Source organism: Silurus aristotelis (genome assembly GCF_946808225.1).
Source record: "Silurus aristotelis genome assembly, chromosome: 24".
NCBI lineage: Eukaryota > Metazoa > Chordata > Actinopteri > Siluriformes > Siluridae > Silurus > Silurus aristotelis.
In genome coordinates this window covers 8,602,281-8,625,185 of record NC_139597.1, presented here as the reverse complement: position 1 = coordinate 8,625,185, position 22,905 = coordinate 8,602,281, and the positions used below count along the sequence as shown (strand labels likewise).

General features: G+C 37.7%; 2 protein-coding genes across 4 annotated transcripts in view; one reads left to right on the top strand and one right to left on the bottom strand.

Annotated features, from left to right (window-relative positions):
* Positions 1–846: 846 nt before the first annotated feature.
* Positions 847–9,758, top strand: rint1 (RAD50 interactor 1). The gene is made up of 13 exons (XM_083528186.1): positions 847–1,150; positions 2,147–2,388; positions 2,546–2,719; positions 3,247–3,387; positions 3,899–4,055; positions 6,607–6,717; positions 6,800–7,025; positions 7,120–7,257; positions 7,887–8,086; positions 8,188–8,405; positions 8,630–8,810; positions 8,930–9,048; positions 9,247–9,758. Exons 1-13 carry the CDS (start codon positions 920–922, stop codon positions 9,458–9,460), a joined length of 2,352 nt encoding a protein of 783 aa, XP_083384312.1. The 5' UTR covers positions 847–919; the 3' UTR covers positions 9,461–9,758.
* Positions 9,161–22,905, bottom strand: part of cfap54 (cilia and flagella associated 54) — a 26,409-nt gene continuing 12,664 nt past the window's right edge. For 2 of the 3 annotated variants that reach the window (XM_083528183.1, XM_083528184.1), the window contains exons 36-69: positions 22,656–22,816; positions 22,354–22,563; positions 22,082–22,260; positions 21,643–21,778; positions 21,439–21,547; positions 21,030–21,185; positions 20,292–20,492; positions 20,123–20,210; positions 19,850–20,005; positions 19,698–19,764; positions 19,116–19,301; positions 18,588–18,674; positions 18,060–18,179; positions 17,841–17,894; positions 17,605–17,752; positions 17,323–17,474; positions 16,576–16,727; positions 16,366–16,495; positions 15,972–16,128; positions 15,136–15,296; positions 14,887–15,033; positions 14,694–14,808; positions 14,303–14,467; positions 13,817–13,925; positions 13,586–13,691; positions 13,385–13,456; positions 13,165–13,291; positions 12,772–12,924; positions 12,321–12,490; positions 11,685–11,789; positions 11,422–11,528; positions 10,642–10,810; positions 10,257–10,340; positions 9,161–10,159 (exon numbers count right to left, since the gene is read on the bottom strand). In XM_083528183.1, the coding sequence (XP_083384309.1) occupies positions 10,040–10,159; positions 10,257–10,340; positions 10,642–10,810; positions 11,422–11,528; positions 11,685–11,789; positions 12,321–12,490; positions 12,772–12,924; positions 13,165–13,291; positions 13,385–13,456; positions 13,586–13,691; positions 13,817–13,925; positions 14,303–14,467; positions 14,694–14,808; positions 14,887–15,033; positions 15,136–15,296; positions 15,972–16,128; positions 16,366–16,495; positions 16,576–16,727; positions 17,323–17,474; positions 17,605–17,752; positions 17,841–17,894; positions 18,060–18,179; positions 18,588–18,674; positions 19,116–19,301; positions 19,698–19,764; positions 19,850–20,005; positions 20,123–20,210; positions 20,292–20,492; positions 21,030–21,185; positions 21,439–21,547; positions 21,643–21,778; positions 22,082–22,260; positions 22,354–22,563; positions 22,656–22,816 (4,559 nt within the window). In that variant the 3' untranslated portion in view covers positions 9,161–10,039. The remainder of the gene's footprint in view (positions 10,160–10,256; positions 10,341–10,641; positions 10,811–11,421; positions 11,529–11,684; positions 11,790–12,320; positions 12,491–12,771; positions 12,925–13,164; positions 13,292–13,384; positions 13,457–13,585; positions 13,692–13,816; positions 13,926–14,302; positions 14,468–14,693; positions 14,809–14,886; positions 15,034–15,135; positions 15,297–15,971; positions 16,129–16,365; positions 16,496–16,575; positions 16,728–17,322; positions 17,475–17,604; positions 17,753–17,840; positions 17,895–18,059; positions 18,180–18,587; positions 18,675–19,115; positions 19,302–19,697; positions 19,765–19,849; positions 20,006–20,122; positions 20,211–20,291; positions 20,493–21,029; positions 21,186–21,438; positions 21,548–21,642; positions 21,779–22,081; positions 22,261–22,353; positions 22,564–22,655; positions 22,817–22,905) is intronic. The other variant, XM_083528185.1, reaches the window with a different exon arrangement.

Here is a 22,905-nt window from a genome sequence, read left to right as displayed (position 1 = left end):
AACCATCAGTTGGTAGGTACTGCTAAAGCAAAAGTAATAAAACCCACCCTGAATTTCTGCACAAGACGAAATAGCCTGTAATGTGGACCCAAAGGGTGGGAGAATCATGGTGTGACAGCTTATGGATGTCTCTACAGCTGTTGCTGCAGGCTAGGTTTACTTTGGCAAGGACACTGTAAGCCAAACATCCTCCAAGACTTACGTTCTTCTGCATGCCATCCAAAGCAAGCAGAGCCCTGTAATACACACATCAACTAACCTGAAACCTGTTAGGAAGTCTACAAAGCAGGTATGTGGAGAATGAAGAAAACACAGTTTGTAATGAAATTTAAGAAAAAAAAAGAGATTAATAAGGATCAGAGAGATGAACGTATATTTGACATTCATACTAAGGAGCCATGTTTATTAGGTTCTCTGTCTATTTGTATGATTTTAGGGATGAGAACACAGAGGAAACCCAAACTGTGAGTTAGCAACAAACAAACAAACAAACAAACAAACAAACAAATAAATAAATTAATTAATTAACAAAACTCTAGCTCATACATTCACATAGATAGTAAGCTGTATAAAAGCTGTATTCTAAAAATACAAGGGTGAGGTCACCTCAAACATTTATTGATTAAGTTGCAAAGAATTACTGAACTATATTACAAGCTGTAAAATCCACCAGACTGAGCAGCTCGTAGCTAATTTCTCTAGCAGGAATATTAATTGTTACTAACTACTGCCAGTGTGACATCCAGCTTAAATGTAATACATTTTACATAAAAGACCTTAACCATTTACAAAGTGTGCTTTTGCTGTAGAAACGAGAGAAAATGGCGTTTTATTGGGAGCGGTAATGCACTAGTGACCAGCAGAGGGCGCACATGGACTCACTGTCAGCTGATGACGTGGAACGTTAAGGACGGAAAACATGGCGGCGCCCGCAAACCAGCACAGTAACAGTAACAATGTTGATGTTTGTAAGCCCTCCTTAATAAATGATAATAATTCTAGAACCAAGCATGCATCGGAGCACGGGAACTGCATGGACCATGTGGGTGAAGTGGTGGAGAGAGAAATTGGTGGAGATCTGAAATCACTGAAGAACGTTAAGGGGCTTCTGGAGAAACTAACAGCAGAGAATAAAGTGTTAGAGGAGCAGGTAAGAGAGCTGAACACACTCCTTCTGTAAAACAGTTATACATGTGTTTTATAATATTCATTTTTATTTAAAAACTAGACAGGAAATCTTGGCAGTTATTCAAGTCATCTCTCAAACACTGCCCCATAGGAATATGCAGTGCATTAAGTAGAATGTGGCAGCAGTGTTTGTCATTATCGTACTATTGCTTGTCAACTGTAACATATTGCCCTAACTTGTCTATTGGCTGTGCTGAGACTGGGTAGATGAACTGCAGGTCCATTTATTATTTTACTATTTTTTATTCATCACTGTGATTTAACTGTAGGTCATATTACAATCATACTATGTACAAATTGAGTCATTGATTTATTCATTTGCAGTAACTGGCTTTATCCTGGTTTGGGTAACTGTACATTCTGGGAACACTGGGAGGAAAAAGAGATTTAGCTGTGGCTGGGATGCACACACATACACACAAACACACATTCACACACATTCACACGTGTACCCAGGCCATGCAAACAAAAGAAAAACATGCACAATTCAGAACAAACAGTAACCAGAGATTGGGATTGAATAAAGGACCCTGAAGTTGCTAGTCCACAGGACCATGCTGCACATATTTAAAGTTGTTAGAGTAATTTGTCAGTATTAATATAACCTATTTAGTAGCAAGCAAGCTGTAGACTAGGGATAAATATCATTGTTTCTGTTGCCAGGTATTAGTCTGTTTTCATACAATTAATCAGAACTGTGTCTGGTGAACACTGACTACTTGATGCAACTTTTTGTACTGATAAAAGGTATTAGGATAGTGTTCTGAAATGCTAAATCAGTTTCAGTTCAGATGTGATATATTGCATGAATGTTATAACTGTTTTTCAGGTCATTAAAATAGTTAGGGCACTAGGTTAGCATCTCTTATTGATTGACTCTAAAATCTCTGATATCAGGATAATCTAAAATAGAAACGATGCATATTTAATATTGCTGGTAATTCATTTGTACATGTAGGTGGTGACTGTGTCGAGTTCAGTGCCTTTGCGCGTATCAGCTGCACTCGCTGCTGCAGAGGAGTCTCGGTCCAAACTGGAGACTTTACTTCAGAGAGAGAGAATCTTGTCCAACATGCTCCAGCAGCATCTCCAGGGAGCTCAGAGTTGGGCTGACAGTCTTGGACAAACTCTTGGAGAGCTAGACATATTGGAGAGACACATGAAGTACCTCCAGTGGTTGTCTCGGATTGAAGAGCTCAGGTAAGAAGCTTGTATGTTTCTTTAAATTGGTTCACACATGCTAAGTTATTTTAAATCCCATGTATGCACATATACTTTTCTTCTGTATTATAATTTCAGCAGGTTAGAATTGTACAGTTATGTGATCTTTTGTTATCTTTATTTATGTTTTAAACAGTGACAGCATTCAGCAGTTCCTAATGACGAACAGTGTCTGGGACGCAATCAGTGCAGTTGGCCACATGGCCACTCTGGACATGGGTCTTAAAGAGTCAGGCTGCACCCACCTCCAAACATTCCTCAGAGAAACATTGAACTTCTGGCACAAGATCCTGAAAGGCAAACTCTCAAGGTATTAATACATTTAAAAAAATCTAATTTAAAACCTCAAGTTTGTTTTTAAAGCATAATGAATTTTAAAGGTATTTTTCTGCTGGGTTTTTTTTTAACAATTTTGGAACTTTTAGCACTGAAAACTTTTACCAAAAGTTTGAGTTAAGCTGTGGTATTGCTGCTAACATTATATGACTGCTGCTATTGCTTTTTTGCACAAACCATTTTGTTTACTTACAATGCTCACTCCTGTACTCAGTACTCTTTTACCCACCGCACTGTGTAATATACAGCAGGTTTACTGCCTCCTTTTTCATTTAGTCTGTTTCTATTGCTTGTATAAATTAAAGCTTTTTTTGTTGTAGACAACATGAACTGGTCAGACAGAGGGCTTAGATGTTCCATGAGGGTGCAGTCAGTACATGAGTCACTGTGACTCTTCAGTAGAACTGTTAACTGCAATGCTAAGATTTGTTGGTGGGCCAGTTCTTGTTTTTTTTATTTTGTGATCACTGTCCTAACTATTATTTGTAACCCTAATTTCAGTGATTTTGAGGAGGTGCTGACGCAGCTGCACTGGCCAATAGTGTCTCCCCCGACGCAGTCTCTCTCTCCACTGGCCAATGCACAGGAGCTCAACAGCCAATTGGATCTCCTTGTTTCCCAGCTTATCTCTCTACAGACATCGTATCCTCTTTGCTACACACGCACATACGCCGTTAGTCTGTAGCTAGCATTTCAGGGCTTTTTCAGTTATTAGCTCATTTCCCAAAATCAGAGATTTTCATAATTTTGCAGTTAGACTACAACAGTTAGTCCCAAAATCCACTTATAAAATTTATCGAGAAATATTTGTCTAATTATTTGATTTTGTATAATAATATTTTGGCAGTTTATTTGGGGCAGCATCTTATTTTACTGACAGAACACATTGAATTTAAGTTGACATTATTCATAGGCTTGCTGTTCCTAAATAAATAATACATTTTGGGATTAAACACATTAAAGTGTGCCAAACATCTATAGGTGATGTAACACTCTAAATTTAGGTATTATTGTAGAAAAATGTGAATATGTCAAATGTAAATTTTTATGAAAATCTAAAGAAATACAAAATGTGACCAATGTAAGACCAGAATTAAAATGTTACAGATATTTAGAAAGTGGTGTCACCCTTATTGCCTTTAACCCATCACAGTGATGATCTTATATCAGAGAAGAAGGAGGTGCCCATCCTCCCCAGCCTTTCTCAGACACTTCCACTCTCACTTCCTGTTCAGATCATGCTGCAGCCTCTCAGTAAGAGGTTCAGATATCACTTCACTGGGAACAGGCAGACCAACTCACTTAACAAGGTCAGAACACATATTCTTTTGGGTCTCAGATATGAATAAATAGAATGACTGAACATGTGTTGTTATCTGGAATGTATTTGCAGTATTATTAAAAAAAAAAAAAATTATATATATATATATATATATATATATATATATATATATATATATATATATATACACACACACACACACACACACACACACACACACACATACACACGATCAAAATTAGAGAACAATTTATAAACAATTGAACAATTCTGAAATAAATGTCATCTTCACTGCTCAACAGTTGAAGGAGTTTTTGTCCCGTCTATACCATGCTACCAGAACACCTTTTCCACAAAATAACTAAGGCATTTAAAAAAAAACATTATTTTGCAGAAAACACACTGATTAAAATTAGAGAACAACAATGACTATAGCATGGAAAAAGATTACAACAAAATTTTCTGAAGGTTACAACAGTCAGCAATTAGTAGGAAGTGTACAGGCCTCTGCTCTGAATGACTTCAGCACATCTGCAGCCACAGGACAGCACTAGTGTCTCACACTGCTCTGGTGTGATTTTGGTCCACTCTTCTTCCAGTCTCCTCCACAGTTCTGTGACTGTAGTGGGTTTCTTGGCCATAACTTTGTCACCAAGGATTTTCCAGAGGTTCTCTATTGAGTTGAGATCAGGACTCTGGGCAGGTCATGTCATTATTTCAATGTTTTCAGTTTCAAGAAACTGCGTTACCGTGACATGGAGCGTTGTCCTGCATGAACACTGCAGGCTGATTGGGTGATGAACGCAGGGAAGGAACCATATTTTGTTCAATAAGGTTCTGATAAACATTTGCATTCACTCTGCCATGTAGCTGTATAAGAGGCCCAACTCCTGCTGCAGAAAACATGCCCCAAACCATGACACTTCCTCCTCCACTTTTCACTGACTTCTTTACACACTTTGGGTTCAGTCTTTCTCCAGTTTGTTGCCGAACATAATGTTTCCCATCGGACCCAAATAAATTAAACTTGCTTTCATCACTGAAATGAACTTTGGACCAGTTCTCCTCTGTCCACACAACATGCTCCTCAGCAAAGCTTAGTCTAGCCTTTTGATTCTTTCTGCTAATGAGAGGTTTGGTCACTGCAGAGTGGGCTTTCAGTCCAAATGCTCTTAAACGTCGAGACACTGTATGACGAGACAGATCCTTACCCTGGTAAGCGCTGAACTGGTGAGCAAGTTGAGCTGCAGTGTGGAAACGATTGCTCATTGAGATCCTCCGCAGTATCCTGTCCTCTCTTGTATTTGTCTTCCGGGGACGACCAGCCTTCTTGGCGGACTTGAATGAGTTTGTGATGTTGTAAAGATTCAATATTCTTGAAATCACAGATTTGGAACGAGCAACTTGTCTTGCTATGGCTGATAGGATCATCCCTTTGGCCTTCATCTGGACAACCTGCTGCCGGAGGCTTTCATTCACTTTAGAACGGCCCACCATCTTGCAGAGTCAGTGAAACTAGAAGTTAGGCTGCCAGTTAAATAGGGGTTGACAGATAATCAAGGAAATTAGCACCAGGTGCCAGATTAACACCAATAACTGGGAGGTATCTGAAAGTGTTCTCTAATTTTAATCAGTGTGTTTTCTGCAAAATAATGTTTTTTTTAAATGCCTTAGTTATTTTGTGGAAAAGGTGTTCTGGTAGCATGGTATAGACGGGACAAAAACTCCTTCAACTGTTGAGCAGTGAAGATGACATTATTTCAGAATTGTTCAATTGTTTATAAATTGTTCTCTAATTTTGATCGCCAGTGTGTGTATATATATTTTTTCTTTTCTTTTCTTTTCTTTTCTTTTCTTTTCTTTGATGTCATATAAAGAGTTTCAGGGAATTAAAGTTGAATTAGTTAGTCTGAGATAATGTTCTGAAAAATTATCCATCAAAAAAAAAATCCTGAATTTTAAACATTAAATAGCGAGGCCTCGAATATATAATAATACCGTGAAAGAACATGGCACAAACACAAGCTTTTTCTAGTGAAAGCAGATGACGAAAATCAGTGACCAGGTAAAGAGAGGGTTAGTCAGGAAAGGAACAAAGTTCTATATCATGGCTTTCATTAGAGTTAAATATGAAGGCCTTATAAAATAAGACAATCTATTACTAAACTGTGTATTTTGATTTACAAGCCCAATATCCAAAAAAGCTAAATATATAAAAACTTTATATATATATATATATATATATAATGTGTGTGTGTGTGTGTGTGTGTGTGTGTGTGTGTGTGTGTGTGTGTGTGTGTGTGTGTGTGATTTGCAAATCTCATATACCTATTTGTTATTCACAGAAGAGCATAGAAAGCATCAATCAAAAAACATCAATTAAATATTGGTTTGGTAATTATATAAGATGATTTTGAATTTGATGGGGCCATGTTTAGGACAGGCAAGCTTTTTAACTGATTGCTATTGATAAGCTGGATGATCCCTCTCTTCATTAGCACAGAGGATGGTTGTAAATTGAACATAGAAATGGAAATAATGTGAGAAATTACTAACTGTAGTCTTCTATCCTCTTACAGCCAGAATGGTATCTGACTCAAGTCCTCATGTGGATGGGCCACAATTCCAACTTCATGGAGGAGAAGATTCAGCCCATTTTTGATCGTGATGGTGCAAAAGTCAATGCAAAGGTAAGAAAGGCCAAATGCCTTGGTACTCTTCGAGGGTGTATTTATGTATTATAAGTGTATTTATTACACCTGTATTTATTAGGTGGAGCTGTGCAGAGGGCTTCTTTCTCTGGCGCATGAGAAACTGGCCCACGATGCCCCGCGGCTGCTCTATGATGATGCTCTCTTCTGCCACCTGGTGGATGAGGTGCTGCAGTTTGAGAAGGAGCTGCGTTCGACACATGCCTTCCCTAGTAACTACCCTGGAGCCCTGCACATACTTCTGGAGGAAAACATCTTTCAGAAGTGGCTCAGTGTAGAGAGAAAGAGTGAGTCCTTCTAAAAGCCAAGCTTAATTCAAGAAGTGTACAGAAGTAATTGTAGTTAAAATAAAGTAACCCTGTGTATGTGGTTGATATTTAGTGGCACTAGAGAAGGTGGATGCCATGCTGTCTGCTGAGGGGGCCTGGAGCTCTCAATACAAAGACATCACTGATATGGATGAGCTGAAAGCACCAGACTGTGCAGAGACCTTTATGACATTACTGCTTGTCATCACAGGTACAAGCCATTTTTTTATTTTTTACTTTTTTGTTGTTAAACATCAAATAATTTATTATGATTTTATGATTTATTAGCATTGAGGTATAATTTAGTTAGTGTAATAACAGTTTAATGTCACCATGCAGAAAAGAATACCCCTTTCTAAAGTGCACTTGAGAGTAGGGTATATGTGATGTGGTAAAGGGTCAAAATGTGGGAGCTTCAGAATATGACAAAACACAAAGTACTGTTGTGATGCAGGAAATCACACTGCTCTTAACAACCTTTAATTATAAACATCAAAATAAAAGCACCCAAACATTTATCCTAAAAATCAAATTTTTTACTTTATTGCCTCTTATTCAGTCTTGCATTTCTTTTTATGAATTATTTCTTGTTTTCCCCTTAATTCCACCTTAGTGTATAACCCAGAGATCCTGGAGCTGTACCACCTTCACACATTAAAACATGGCAAAAAAAATTATCCCCAAGAAATGTAAACCCCAAAAATGCTTTAAAGCTATTAAATGTAAATACAAAATGCTAATTCCAAATAGCACATGTGTCTCTGTCTCACGATCAGTCCTCTTATAATTAAGCTTTAATGACCCCATTTTCCCATGATTTTTATATTATGTCCTTTTCAGATCGATATCGTTCCCTGCCATGCTCTCGAGCTCAACTGAGCTTCCTGGCTCTACAAAGAGAGCTGCTGGACGATTTCCGTATCCGTCTCACGCAAGTGATGAAGGAAGAGTCCAGACAGCCACTGGGTGCCCGCTATTGTGCCATCTTAAATGCTGCCAACTACATGTCTACGGTTCTGACTGACTGGGGTGACAATGTGGTTAGTGTTCCTCATACCCATTTAAAAAAAAAAAGGGAATAAATATATGTAAGGGAATATTAAATAGGAAAGTAAATAGTCTGTTTCTCTTGTTTTCCCAGTTCTTTCTGCAACTTCAGCAGGTAGCCGTGTCAGAGGGAGATGAGGTGTTAGGGCCTTTTGGGGCCACAGAGAGTGGGCGCCTGGCCTCTCTGGAGGGCTCCCTTTTTGAAGAACTGCTCGCATTACTTGAAAGACTGAAGGGAGATATGTTGGGCCGCCTGCTGGATGCAGTTATGAGAGACGTGAAGGAGAAAGCCCAGCCTTATTGCAGGGACAGGTACTGTTCCACATATTGCTAGAGCATGAGGGCGTTGGCTGAATATCAACAGTTATGTTATATATATATATATAATCTCATGTATGTTATCACATTTGAGTGTAAAGTGTTAATGATTCAATAATTTCTTATTATTGCTAGACATTTATATATAGACTGTTGTTTCACACAGTCTATATATAAATGTCTAGCAGATGCCTGAAAATTTGGTGTGTGTGTTGCAGGTGGATCTCTTTGCCATCACAGTGTGACCAGGCTACCATGTCCCTGTCTAGTTCTGCATGTGCTATGCTGCTGTGCCTGAGGGATCACCTACTCCAGCTGCAGCAACTGCTGTGCCTGCCTCTATTCCAGATGTTTTGGCAGGGCCTGGCTGAGCGGCTTGATCTCTTTCTCTATCAGGATGTATATAAAATATACTTACAGAACTATTTGTCGAACCCTGGATGCCATTATGTAGCAATATAGTGCAGTAACTGTCATTGCCTTTTGTTGATGTACTTCTTGTCTCTCCGTGTTCACAGGTTATCCTGTACAACCACTTCAATGAAGGTGGTGCTACGCAGCTCCAGTTTGACATGACCAGAAACTTGTTTCCATTGTTTGGACACTACTGCAAGAGACCAGAGAACTTTTTCAAACAGTAAGTGTGACAGAACATATACAGGGAAAAATACAGACTCATATTCTCTTTAATGAGAAGGAATGATCTCTGTATTTTTATAATGTTTTTTTATTTAAAGCTAAGAAGCAAATTTGATTTAATCCATTTTATATACACAAAGCCAGTGGTTTCACTAAAGGCAATTAGCAAATATATTGCTCTCTGTCTGTGTGCCAGTGTGAAGGAGGCCTGCATCATCTTGAATCTGAAGGTCGGACCGGCTCTGTTGCTGTGTGATGTTCTGAAGCAAAACGAGGAACCAGGAGAGGCCTCTCTGAGACCCCAGCAGCCCACACCTGAGTCAGCTCTGAATGAGCTAGGGGTGTATAAGCTGGCACCAAGTGATGCACAGATCCTCCTGAATCTGCGCTCTGCCTGGCTTAACCACTGAGGAATGAAGCCTGACAGCATCATTGACTCATCAAAGACACACAGCTGGGCAAACGTTCTTACAAGCTTTTGATGATGCAAAGTTTACATAAACTACAGTAAGAAATGAAACAGTTCTGATATGAATGGGTTGGCAGTGTTTGACAAATTCTCCACCTAAATTAATCTTGTCACCCAGTCTAATCTTCGAAAGTCTGGAAATGTTGAGATTGCTGTTTTAAGCGATCCAAATAATGTTATTAGTTTAACTATGTGATGAGTGTGTCATTTAAAACTAATAAATTCACAGTGGTTGTGAATAATTTCCTATTTATTTGTCATTTAAGACATTACATAAAATGTCTATGTACATTATGTAAAATGTACTTAAAGGAATACTCCCACTGGGTAACTACCTCATACAAAAATATTCATGCTTCCCCATATTGAAAAAAGAAGTAAACAAAAACAAAATTTGAGTTGTATTATTTTAGATTATAATCACACACATACTCCTGACCCAGTAGATAGACATCAGTTTGAAAAGCACTGGATTACTTTATGATAGCTGTCTATATGTTGTCTTTGAGCTGTTGTAGTCTCAGGTGAGAAGCGAGAACAGCCAGTCACTTAGAGCTTTGTCCTCCAAAGTGGCCCCTGATGCTGGGTTGAAGCAGCTTTCCAGGTCACACAAGATCTGAACACTTGGCTTAAAAGGTACCTGCCAAACAAACAAATGCACTCATCAGAACAGAGTCAAACTTTACTGAGGGCAGCAAGAGATTAAATGAGAAATTAAAGATTCTGATGCCACCTACCTTTGTGATAGGAATTTCTTTTAAATCAGGCTTCAGCAGATTTCTTATCTCAGTACAGATATGACTGGTTTTCTCCAGCAGAATCTGATAACAAAAAAACATTACTGACTGCAAACAAAAGGTACTGTCACTCGTGTCTGATGCATTTTCACATACAGTTTTTAGCTACATTTCACTGATGCATTTTCCTATAAGAAATGGCTTTATTTTAACCTTAAAGAAATCTGGTATGTTATTACTGGAAATGTAGCATAAAAAAAAAAAAATACAAATGAGTTAACTGAGAGAAATCTAGGATGATTGAAAATCGCATACAATTAGTTATGGCTTGTACTTGAATGTGCTTAGTAAAAATGTAGGGCGTGGCTGGAATTATGTTACTCACCTGTTGCAGTGTGCTATTGCTGACTTTAACAGGGGTCCTGCTATCAGGTTCACTCTTCAGTAAACATCTGACAGAGGTGTTCTTGCTGGATGAAGAAAAGGCAGGAACTCTCAAATCCACTTCGGCCTCTACACAGACTGAGATCAGCTGGACATGAAGAGCTTTCAAACTTCAAATGAGAAATTGAGAGAGTAAAAAAATTAGACAATATTCAATATAGGAAAAGCATTACAACAGATATAGTGACACTTCCAATCTCAGAGTGAAACACACCCTTTAACTCTGTGTTAGTTACGGGGAGTTTTTTGGAATTTTACTGTTTAATTTACTATTACTGATGAATTATACATAATATTACCAAGGATTTAGAAAATCTTAATTTAGGTTGTTTTTAATCCCACAAAGTTTTAAGGCATATTATTTAGTAACTACACTCAAACTGGTGAATAGAAAATGGAAAATGGTGTGTAAGTTAAATTTACAGCAGATGCCCTCCAGAGTGCTTTACTGTGCTTTCAGCAGAAACATCCTTGCTTTATTTAACCCGGACGTCTGTTAAGTAATTATTATGCAATTTATTTGTAATTTTACATGCAACCGAAATGCTAAAGTTTGGGTTACTAGATATATATATAAAAAAATAAATAAATAAATAAATAAATAAAAAAGGACTGACATCTCATTCATCTTTTGACCTCAAACCCTTGTCTTCAGGGTATAGCACAGACAAAATAATTTAATTTGCTATTCCAATACTTTTGGAGGGGACTATAAACAAACCTGTCTAAAGAGATGAGTCTGTGTCCAGCCTTTATGTCAGCAGCAGCCTGTATGTTGGTCTTAGAGTTTGACATCTGGTCTTTATTCAATGCAAAGACCAGCGTTATCTACAGACAAAAAGCATTAATCAGATTCTTTTTAGTAACTTTTTTTCATAACCCCCGTGTTTGTCGTATACATTTATTTAAAGTGGTATTTGTGTTTTACTATGTGTGGGTTAGGCAGTTACTATACTTCTTTAGAGAGGGATTAAGGAATTGTACCATTTTGTCTGATAGTCCACTGCTTGCCAGCATGTGTCGGTGCCACTGAATGCAGAGCTGGTGTTTGTTCAGTGCAGCCCAGGGATAAAGACGAGACACTGACTGCTGTGAATGACAAACATGGGTAATAAAAGTTTGGATTTTGTTGGTCAGTGTTAGACTGTCAATTTATGATTAAGATCATTTAATTAACTACGGGGAAATAGTGTGATCTCTGCCATTATTTGGTCATGTTCCTGCATTGTGCACAGTGTTTCTGGTATTTTTTGTAGATAAACTGTAAAATAGCATTTTATTGTAGTATGAATTAAACATCCAACCATTTCTCTAGCCCTAGGTTCTAATTTTTACTGACAACACAAGATGATATAATAACTTTTGTTAGGGCGCCCCTTGGTGGCCGCAGGCCTCTAAGACGATGTTGTTTGTTATATAGACGTAACTCTGCTCAAGCCAAGCCAACATTAACAAGAAACCAACAACAAACACCTCTCTGTAGTGTGTGTGTGTGTGTGTGTGTGTGTGTGTGTGTGTGTGTGTGTGTGTGTGTGTGTGTGTGTGTGTGTGTGTGTGTGTGTGTGTGTGTGTGTGTGTGTGTGTGTGTGTGTGTGTGTGTGTGTGTGTGTGTGTCTATACCTGTATAGTCTGAGGCTCCAAAATGAGGGCAGATGGAGGATCAGGTATAACACACATCTTTTTGTAAATTGTTAGGTGATCACTGAAGAATGTGTGTAACTGATTAAGTCTGAGTGTTAAATTTGAATCACCGGCCAAAGATATAACCTCATTCACTGACTGACCTGCCACTGGACAAAACACAAACACATACTATAGAACAGTGCTGTAACACTTGCACTGGAATTACTATGAGACATTGTTGAGAAAAAAAACACTTAAATGCAAGTAAATTATTAATTACACTGAAATCTGTGTATGTGAGGATAAAACATTATATGGTTACAAATTCTTGATCATGATGATTACTAGATTCCTAGGTTCATTTTAATGTGAATAGCACAGTTAGATATGATGTTAGAGTAGACAGTCAGAAGCCAGAAGACATAAGGTTGGGATTTTTGTACTGTACTTGGCTGTGTGGAGATGTGCCTCAGATTGAGGAGGTGTGTATAGTAGCGAGAGAGGTGCACCCAGGTGATCTCCGAGCTTCTCTTAACTTTAGGGCTACTCTCTGTATCTGGAGCAGAACTGAGCTGATCTAACATGGGTTCCTCCAGTCCACCTGACATTCAGCAAAACCACACAAGCACACATTCCAGTGACCCATATACAGATGTTTACAGATGTTAAAATATACAAGAGAATTAAACAATTTGTTAGATATGTGTATTTTGTGTATACTGTGTTTCTATAATAGAAAAATCTAATTATGCAGATGCTTCAGCTACACTATAGTGCATCATCTTAAGTGAAATGTCACATAAATTAATTTGCTAATGGCTGATTGAACATAAATTCTTACCGCAAGGAATGAGTAGATCATTGGAAGCAAAATCAGCAAGAGCTTGGAGAGATAAAAGAGGAATCGGGCCTTCTGTTTCTGCAGTGATTCCACACAACCGGGCATGATTTGAGAGCACTTCCATTGTCTATAAACACCCAAAATAATCAGGGATCTAAGTATAAAATGAAGTGTGCCATTACAATAAAGTTAGTTACATACATATTTATATGTGCCTCACCCTTCCAGCAGCTCTCAGACAAACCCAGAAAAGAAGCAAGTTACTCTCTGCCACAGGAGTTGAATTTGAGCACTAGAAACAATGCACATAAAGAGTTTGCTATACTTATAATAATATAGTGCATTTCTTACATTATTTCGGTTTGGAATTTAAAGAAGAAAAACAGGCATGTCAGTGCTCCTGAATTATCATCTTCATCACCTTGTTAGGTTTAAGATGCCGTGGAGGTTCTGCAAGGTCATTGTTGGAATTTTCCATATTCTGCAGGTATATTAAAGATAACTCCATATAGCATGCGTGAATCAACCTAAAAGAAAACACATTAAATATAATGCAGCTTGTGTTATTCATGTAAAAGAATAGCAGATATTTATCCTAAATAATACTGAAAAATAAGGGATTAAATTTAAGTTACACACACTCGTTACTTACTGCAGGCTGTGGTTGTGAGCATGAGCCCGTGTGATGCTCTCTAAGAAGGTTTTTATCACTGTCTGGTGGCTAAGTGTGCCTAGTGACATCAGGACCCTCTCCACAGATCCTACAGGAACACAGATACAATTATTAAAAGACTTATACCACAACACTTACATCACCTAAAACAGTGACTTGTATGGTTGGTGCTCCATGTTAAAAAATTTTGGAATTGTTGATATGATGATGTTTTTGGTGGTTTTTAAGTAGTACTAGTGCTTTTTGTCATAGATAATGTGCATAGTAACTAAATAATGTAATGAGTCGCTCTTAATTACAATTGCTATAGAAAAAAAGGACATGCTTTTTGTGTTTTTGATAGTATCCCATCACCTTTCTTTTAACCTCTCTTTTTTCCTATAACTGCACATCCAGCTGTTTTACTCCTGTTATAAATACACAGTCTCTAGCCTATCTTACAAACTCTGCTCTGGCTGTGCTTACCTTTAAGGTACAGGATATTAGCTTCCAGCTGGGGGTCCCTGGTTGCAGAGGCTCTGGAGATGATGAGTGCAGATTGGAGCTCCTCCTGAGCCAATAACCAAAGATTTAAATGTTGTTCATCATCTTTTTTTGAGCTCAGCACAGCCTGCAGGGCCAAACACTGACCTGGAATACAAGGCAATCCAGAAAAACATAAAAAACCCCACAAATAGTTTATGTAAATTGTACTTAAATAAAGGCAATACAAAATACTGTACGCTGTATACTGGGTACACTGGTTTTTTTTTTTAGGGATGTCAGTCTATTAAAATATTTAATGCTCTGCATACAGAGTATTTTCACTTATTTACAATCTAATAGGAAAAATGCTATCTGTTCAATGCAAGCCTACCCAGGTGCATGGTTGTTCTGGATAGTAGAGAAAGCTGTGGATGGTAAATGTTTCTCCAAGCTGAAATGGATTCTCCTCCTGCCTTTTGCACAGTACCCTCCCCCAATGTTTTTAACTTTAAAAAGAGAAAAGAGATTACTCCAGAGGTTGCTGGTGTTGAACTTTATGTAAGGATCAGAAAGTGAAGACTGACCTGCTGCTGCAGTAGTTTTTGAGCGAGTATGTAAAGTGACTGGCCATCTGAGCCCCTCAGTTCACCAAGCAAAAGAGTGGCCTTGGCAAGTAAAAGACCAGAATGCAGAGAGAGAGCACTACAACCAGACAGTAGACTTACCACCTCCTAAACACAAACAAACACACAATATATAGTTTAACTGCTAGTCAAACAATGTTTAAGGATTATTTACAGGGGCTTTATTAATCTTGTGGATGAGTGACATGCCTGCAGCATGGAGGTGCTCTCCTCCAGTGCTCTACCACAGTGTGTATTCAATGTAACCCTCTGCAGGAGCAGCATGGTCTGAGTGTCCGGGTCTCCCCAGGCCTCAGCATCTGCTAGGCCTTGTCTTATCAACCCATCCGCCTCCACACTGCTGTCCACACCTACGCACACACATACACAAAGTCTGTATACTCACCACAGTTCTTTAAAAAAATTAGACTGAAATTCTGCAGTATGTGGTAAAGTGACTCTGTTGTGTTTGCACTCATTGCACTACTGTTTTGGGACTAAATAATAACCTTGTTTGTCAGATGATATCCAGGAATTTTATTGTTATGGGTAAGAAGAGAAAATGTGGGTATCACATACTAAACACTGATCTACAAACAATAACAATATGATTTTATTACTGCAGTAAGAAGTAAAAAAAAAAAAAGTTCAAACCCTAATTTACTCCAAATTTAGTAGTCTCGTTTCCAGTTGATAATTAGCTCTTTAGGGGTGTAGTCAGTAATAAAAGTTGTAGCAAGACTTTCAAACTACTCTAAATTATATTTAACATACACAAGTAACTATATTTCAGAAATCACATTGTTCAGAATTGGAAACAAAATTCCATTTAAATTTCAAAACACTATTTGAACACCTGCTTGAAACATTCACCTTTACACAACTGTGTTTGATAATGCCTTATAGCTAAACACTGAAAATATGTATTAGTCTATTCAAATGTAACCCAGAAATGCTGATGAAAACAAATTGTACAGATTTTACATATTGTAAAATCTGTTAAGGCTTCAAATCTGCAAGAATATGTTTTGGGATTTCCTGTTGACCTGGGTAGATGACAGTGCCAGGAATGTGAGCAGTGAGGCTCTGGACCAAAGCCAGTGTGCAGCGGAGCCACAGTGACCGGCCCATGCGCTCTAAAGCTTCCACTGCAGCAGGCACGTCCCCTAGCTGAGGCCCAGCATCTAGTTCTGGTTCGCCCAGCTATGCAGGAAGGAAAAGAAAACATTTAAAGCTAGTTACACTTTTCCTTGAATTTAAATATAAACACTTCTTTATGCTAGATTTAGGTTGTGAGAAAAACAGTTAAAAAAATAAATGAATAAAAGAAAATGGCTCACATACATTCAAATAGCATTGGGAAACTGGGACCAGACCACGATTATGAGGGTACAGCAATTTAACATTTATTTCTAATACTGTATTTATGTTAGATAGTACCTGCTCAGTTTTGATTCTTGACTGCTTAAGCACAGAAGATGGGTGTTTGAAGAGCAGCTGTTTTATACTGTCATTCTGGAGCAAAGGAGAGTCCTGCAGTAACCTGAGCGCAGATGCTGCCTGATCTGCACTGCAGCAGGGAAACCACATGATGGTTATATACAAACACTTATATGCAGGCACATTTATACCATGAACCTTATGTTTTACCTGGAGGCAGCTTTGCCCTGCTGCAGGGTGAGACTGGACAGCAGCAGTTTGATCTCCACAGCCAGTTCCAGCTCCTCAGGATCTGTATGGGTGTGCTGAAAGGCAAACAACTCAGAGCTGAGCTGCTCGAAGATCTCTTTTAGTAGCAGAGCCTGCAAAATGACACACAAAATAAATCTTAATAAACATATTCAACAGTGAAAAATAGGTTCCAAATTTTTACACAATTCATGACCATAAAGTTCCAATATATCAAAAATATACATGCAGAAAGCCTCAGTGACAAAAAAATAACTGAGTGAAATAAAAGAATATATACTTGAAGACATGCCTACAATACTAATACGTTTCGTGATATACAGGTTTGCTAACAAACTGCCAGCAAAATAGCTGAATTTTAACTTAATAAAAAAAACTTTAATGTCTCTAAACATAAATAAACATTGAAGCATGGGGGGGAAAGAATTCTACCAATAAACACTAACACTAATGTGATATATTGTTTTCATAATATTGTCACTATTCAAATAAACATTTACATAGATATTACATAGTTATTATCTATGGTTTATCTATTATGTAGTAAGACTTAAAATTACACAAATATGTTTGTTAAAGCTTAATATCAGCCGGTTGTTCAGCCAAATGCTACTGTTTGTTAGTTGAGTCATAGTCAAAAACCCAAATGTGATTGGTCGCTAATTTACAAATAAATATATAATTTTGAGAAAATAATAATGTGTTGACCTTGATTTGTCCTGGTGTAAGGGCATCCTTTTGGGACTGGAGCTGCAGGCCTTTGGGCTCCACATTAATCAGTGACGGACTGCTTGAAAACTCGTCAGTGCTGGAGTTGCGCCAGCAGGGAGAAGTGGACCTCATCAGTGCCTCCAGATCTTCTGTGTGTTATCATGCATGGGTACACATATGTTTAAATGTACCTGTCAGCTGTATATAAGAATAAACTGGAAAACCACTAACATGTACTCAAGCAACATGTCTATTTAGCATTGTTACAGGATTAAATACCTGTAAATGGCTCAGGAAGGTCATGCATTGTTCTGCACATGGCCAAGATGAGCTGAAGTCTGGCTATGTGGAGTCGACAGGTCAGTTTGGTACTGTAAAAAGCCATGATATCTTCAGTGATTTTCTTGTCCACTAGCTCCTCTAAAACCTGCAGAAAAATAAATAGCATGTTGTTTCTATACAGAAAGGCCCTGTATCTTCACCCACTAATTAAAAGTGTAACAAAAGCTTGTCACCTCAAGATTACAAGTATCCGTGAGAGGTTTATAATTACTGAACTTCTTCCATTTCTGTGTACACAACACAAGGAGAAGATGACATTGTTAAGATATCATACAACTATAAGTATTCTACCATTGAATTTACTTTGCTCACAAGCTATGTGATTTAGCCTGTAAATATGCACTATTAAACAAATTAAACAAATAGGCATTGTTTAATTAAAGATATAATACCGAAACTTTCTCTGCTTTAACGTAGCTGCTGTAAGGCAAGGGAACTTCCTCTCCATCACAGAGATTGTGTATCTCTTTTACCGCCTCAGCAAATAGGTGCAACTCAGTCAACATCTTGACCTGTATACAACGAAACAGAAGGCATGACCTGTAATCACTTACTGGAAACACCATATATTTTTCCTTCACTTATACTTTCATCTGTAACTGCTTCAACTTGGTCATATGTGTGATGAGAATACACTTTAGATGGAATGCTGTAAGGAAGTTGCTACACACATACCAACAACATTCACAACACTTCACAGAGAGTAACCAAAGCTAAAGATCAAGCAAGGTGTAGAAGATACACACAGGCCCATTCAAAAAATTACCAGTATCATTGACTGCAGTACATCGATCAATTAAAAGAATAAAACATGCAAAAGGGCACCAAAAAGAAAGAATCACAATTATCCAACATACCATGGTCCTACATCAGTATTTAGTTATATTTTAGTTATATTATATTTATTTACTTGTACACACCTTCAGTATTCGGGATGCTGCGGTGAGTTGGGGATGCCGACATACTGTACTGGCTACATATTGGTAGAGAACCACGAGAGGAAGTGCCTGAAAGCAGACAGTAAAATAAAATAATTCATTCTCGTGTTAATGGTTATTGGTCTACTAATTAGTTAAATAAGTAATTACAGTAACATTGCAGATCCTACAGTAAGTAATTACAATGACAAACAATATTTTACTAAAGTATTTATATTTACAGTGATAATTGAATAATAACCAGTCCCATGCAAAAGTTCTATGAAATGTTATAAGACAGCACAAAAAGTCAATGTAGGCAAATGTGGATGTTTACTTCCTTTTCCTTGGTAAACTGGTATTTGAATATTAGAAAATAAAGAAAGCAGGGAAAATTATGGAAATAATCAAAACATTCTGACTTGTCTGTACAATAATCAGCCCAAAAAGATTCAATCATTGAAAAAAGCATATTTGATAAGGTATAGAGTGACTTTATATGTTAGTATGTGGTTGTGTTGTGTTCAGTACTGTAAGGTGATGTCCTGAGGTGTAGAGCCAGTGGCACACAAAGTCCAGGCTGGCCACAGTGCTGCCGGCGAATGTCTGGTCCACCTCTGAGAAGACATTCATCCCAGGGATGAGCTCCGTATTTAGCGTATAAGAAGAGTATTCCAAATCATTGTCAGGATGAGGCATGGACGCCTTTAACAGACACTGAGCAAAATACAAATGAACTAATCACACAAAGGAATACTGTTTTACATGCATTATAGTCTTATATGCCTTCTTCTTCAGATGTAAAAATACCCTCTAAAATACAAGAATTCAAGGTGAACATTGTTGCTCTTTATACCACATCACTTGTCATATAACAATAATTTTTTATATTTATGCATTTTACATTACTTAGATTAAATGATTTGCTATAATCATTACAGCAGCTCTGAAAAGCAGCTCTTATTTAAATTCATTCATTCTAACATTTGTTTCTATAATAACAACTACAGGCTTATATTATATAAGTAATAAGCAAAAAAAAAAAAGATTAATGTAAACAATTGTATATAAGAGAAATAAAAAACTTTTATTCTGTTTTTTGTTTTGTTTTACCTTAAAGAGCTTAGCAGAAAGAAGGCAGCAATTTGTTCGTTGGCTTATGTTAGATGTTAAGATATACCTATGGACAAAAGTAACAATTGCATGAACAGTCTTGCATGAGCAAAATAGCAAAAACAAAAACTGTCACTTTTCATTTTACATACTGAGCAATCTTAGCAGACAACAATGCACCCTGGAGACAACCCCATATCCCAGCATGTCTCAGGGGCTGTGAAGATGAATCACCATCCCAGGATTCAAGCACATTTGTTGTCTGCAAGGCATGATCCAAAGCCTTACTCCAATTTGAGTGAGCAGCCCTGCACACAGATTATACAAATATCTACCCCATAGCATCAACAATATTCTTATTATATCTACTAATTAAACATACGTCTAGCTATATATAAGTTATTTCAATGATTTCACACACATACTTCAGATTTCCGTTGTAGAAATGCAGATTCCCAAGGTCATGCAGAGCTTGAACTTGCAGTAAGTTATAATTATTTTCCTGAAGGTATTCTATATTAGTGGACAAGAAGTGTTTAGTTTCATGATCAACATCTGTTAATATTTATGCAATTTTCGAGTAGAAATTCTCACTGATAGAGCTGTTATAAGAAGACAGGACAGTCTTGATGTGCGATGGGGACAGGGGAGAGCTGTACACAGAGCCAATGGAGTTGTAGTCTTCATTGGACAGGTCTGGAGGACTGATGGATGGTGCCATGCTGGCTGCTAATTTAAACTCTACTCTGGCCTGTGAGCCATTAAAGGACTCCTCACAGAATGGCGCCTCTATCGCTAGAGAGTTAATACATAAAAGAGAGCACATTAATTATACCATAAATATGAAACATTAAGACCCACGATACAAATGAGGCAAACATAGTTTTAACATAATGGTCGGGTCATTTGGGTTAAAGAGGAAGTCAGGTCAGTGTGTTTATTTTCATTTGTGCATCATCAGCAACAAAGGGTTTTAATAAAAAGGTACAGGGACAGTTTATGTTCAGTTTCTCTTGATTCAGTGGACAATCCCAACTGTATAGGTTTCAAACAAAATGCTTGTGCTCATACTGAATATCCTTTCAACACACATAATATTGTTTATTATACTGCTTTACACCAATAAAATGTAATTATTTATAATCCCCTTATGGGTCTAGCTTCTGTTAAAGTCATGTCATCCCAGGGAGTTGTTCTTTGTCACTGTCTGTTGCGCTTTGCTTTGCAGGGATCTACACCTACATCCGGATTTCTCTCAACTTGCTTTGTGACCATGCCAAATGTTAAAAGTGCTATACAAATAAAATTTTAATGACAATGTGAGAGACTTACAGTGCTGTGCCTCAGCTAGCAAAAGCATGAGAAGTGTGTGGCTGTGCTGGAAGGAGCAAACTGTGTGGCATCTCTTGGACAGGGACTCTCTAAAGCAGTGCAGTGTGTCATCAATGTCCAGTGGCACAGAGACCACACACATTGCTCTTTTCCTCTCTTTGAAAAAGGAAAACAAATGTTATACACCATCTTGAACATGTCACAATAGATTAACAGCATAGTGCATGCAAGATACACACAGAGCCATATTTTAAAATAGTGTACATTGGTGTAGATTTTACAATTCACTATGGACCAAAGAAAATACAATTCTCTCATAATACTAACATAAAAACTGGTCACATATGTAGTGTGGCCCTTACAGTAAAACAAGTATCTAAAAATTAAAACATCACTGCTCAGTCTTTACCTTCCAGCTCCAAGGGTTCTGAGGAAACTTTGGTAGCAGAATTGTCAAGCCAACTCTCCACACTGGAATGTAAAAGCAGCTGTTTCTCTGCATAGTTTTTACAGGTCACCTGTGGGTGAATGTCAATTACACACTATTATACTAGTCCTTAGAGTATAAATGTTTATCTTTCACAATTCAAATTGCCTGCAGCATTTGGTTCACCTTTTCTCCAGTGACCGACTCTGTGTAAGTGAAATGTGGCTGAGGGACTGAAGGGCCTCCAAAGCTGCTTATCCTTTCCAGTAGTCTTCTCTGAGCATATACCAATACTGGGGTTATTATATGAGTGTAGCGTTCCCTGGAATACAATGCACAAGACATTAATTTCCACAAATTTCAAGTTGATTACTTTAAACAATTAATCAAAGTACAGCATAAAATATGTGCATAATTGGAGAAGCTAAACAACAAGAGAAATTTTGAACTTCAGGCCAAAATTTGCACTGATACCAATATTTAACTTTGGACTTATATATTCCATATGACAGGTAGATGTCAATGCATTTATTACCAGTTTAATAACTGGCCAAAAATGTCCTTTTATTGTCCTTTTATGCAGAATGACATGCTTTTCACTATGCTTTCCATTGAGAGGACTCACCGCGTAAAAAAGTTGTATATCAAGGCAAGATGGACGAGTGTTTCCCATTTAGCCTGATAGAATAGGAGCTCCAGTGTGTGTAACACTAAATTCTTCATCCACTTTAGATCTACCAGCATACCAGCATTTAGAGGCCTGGCTTCTAACTCTTTACCTTCCTCATCATACACCTTCCAAAGCTATACAAAAAGATTATGTTATAAATTATTGCCTTGCAGTCTCATTATTCTCATTAATCTCATAGTGGATGAGTGTATACTGTGTGAAATGACCTGTAGTTTCTCAATCATGTCCATGAGCAGATCTGAAGCCAGAGCCAGCAAGGGTGTGAACACTGTGTAGAACTGATCAAGTGTCAGTGTGCTGTAAGTCTCAGAGCTCTGGTTACACTCAATTATAAATGCAATGGAGCTGAACTGGTCCCAAAGATTCTCACAGACCCACTGCAGGGATGTCCAAAGACTTCCACGATAGGCCAGAACCTACAAATATTTTTAAAGCGTAATGATATTAATAATGGCAAAATAAAAAAATTAAAAAAATGCTTTTGGAGAAAATATGGGCTTGTATGCACCATGGCTCTCCTGAGGTATACTGAGGCCTTGTAAATGGTGTCCAGGGGCTTAAAACGGTTACGGGATGTTGTTTCACTGCAATCTGAGTCACTGGTCAGAATCTCCTGATCAGTTTCCACTTCACTTTCTCCAGATGTCTCCCCATTAATGTTTGCCACTCCTAAAAAGATACTTGGCATATTAATACATATCATTAATTATGAGTGAAGTCTAACAGACTGATGACAGTACATGAACTGGTCAAGAATA

Excerpts from the sequence above, each read along its gene's own strand:
- rint1 (XM_083528186.1), top strand. The coding sequence starts at position 920 with ATGGCGGCGCCCGCAAACCAGCACAGTAACAGTAACAATGTTGATGTT. Across the intron at positions 7,026-7,119 it reads GCTCAGTGTAGAGAGAAAGA|TGGCACTAGAGAAGGTGGAT; the intron begins GTGAGTCCTTCT and ends GTTGATATTTAG. Across the intron at positions 8,811-8,929 it reads ATCTCTTTCTCTATCAGGAT|GTTATCCTGTACAACCACTT; the intron begins GTATATAAAATA and ends CCGTGTTCACAG.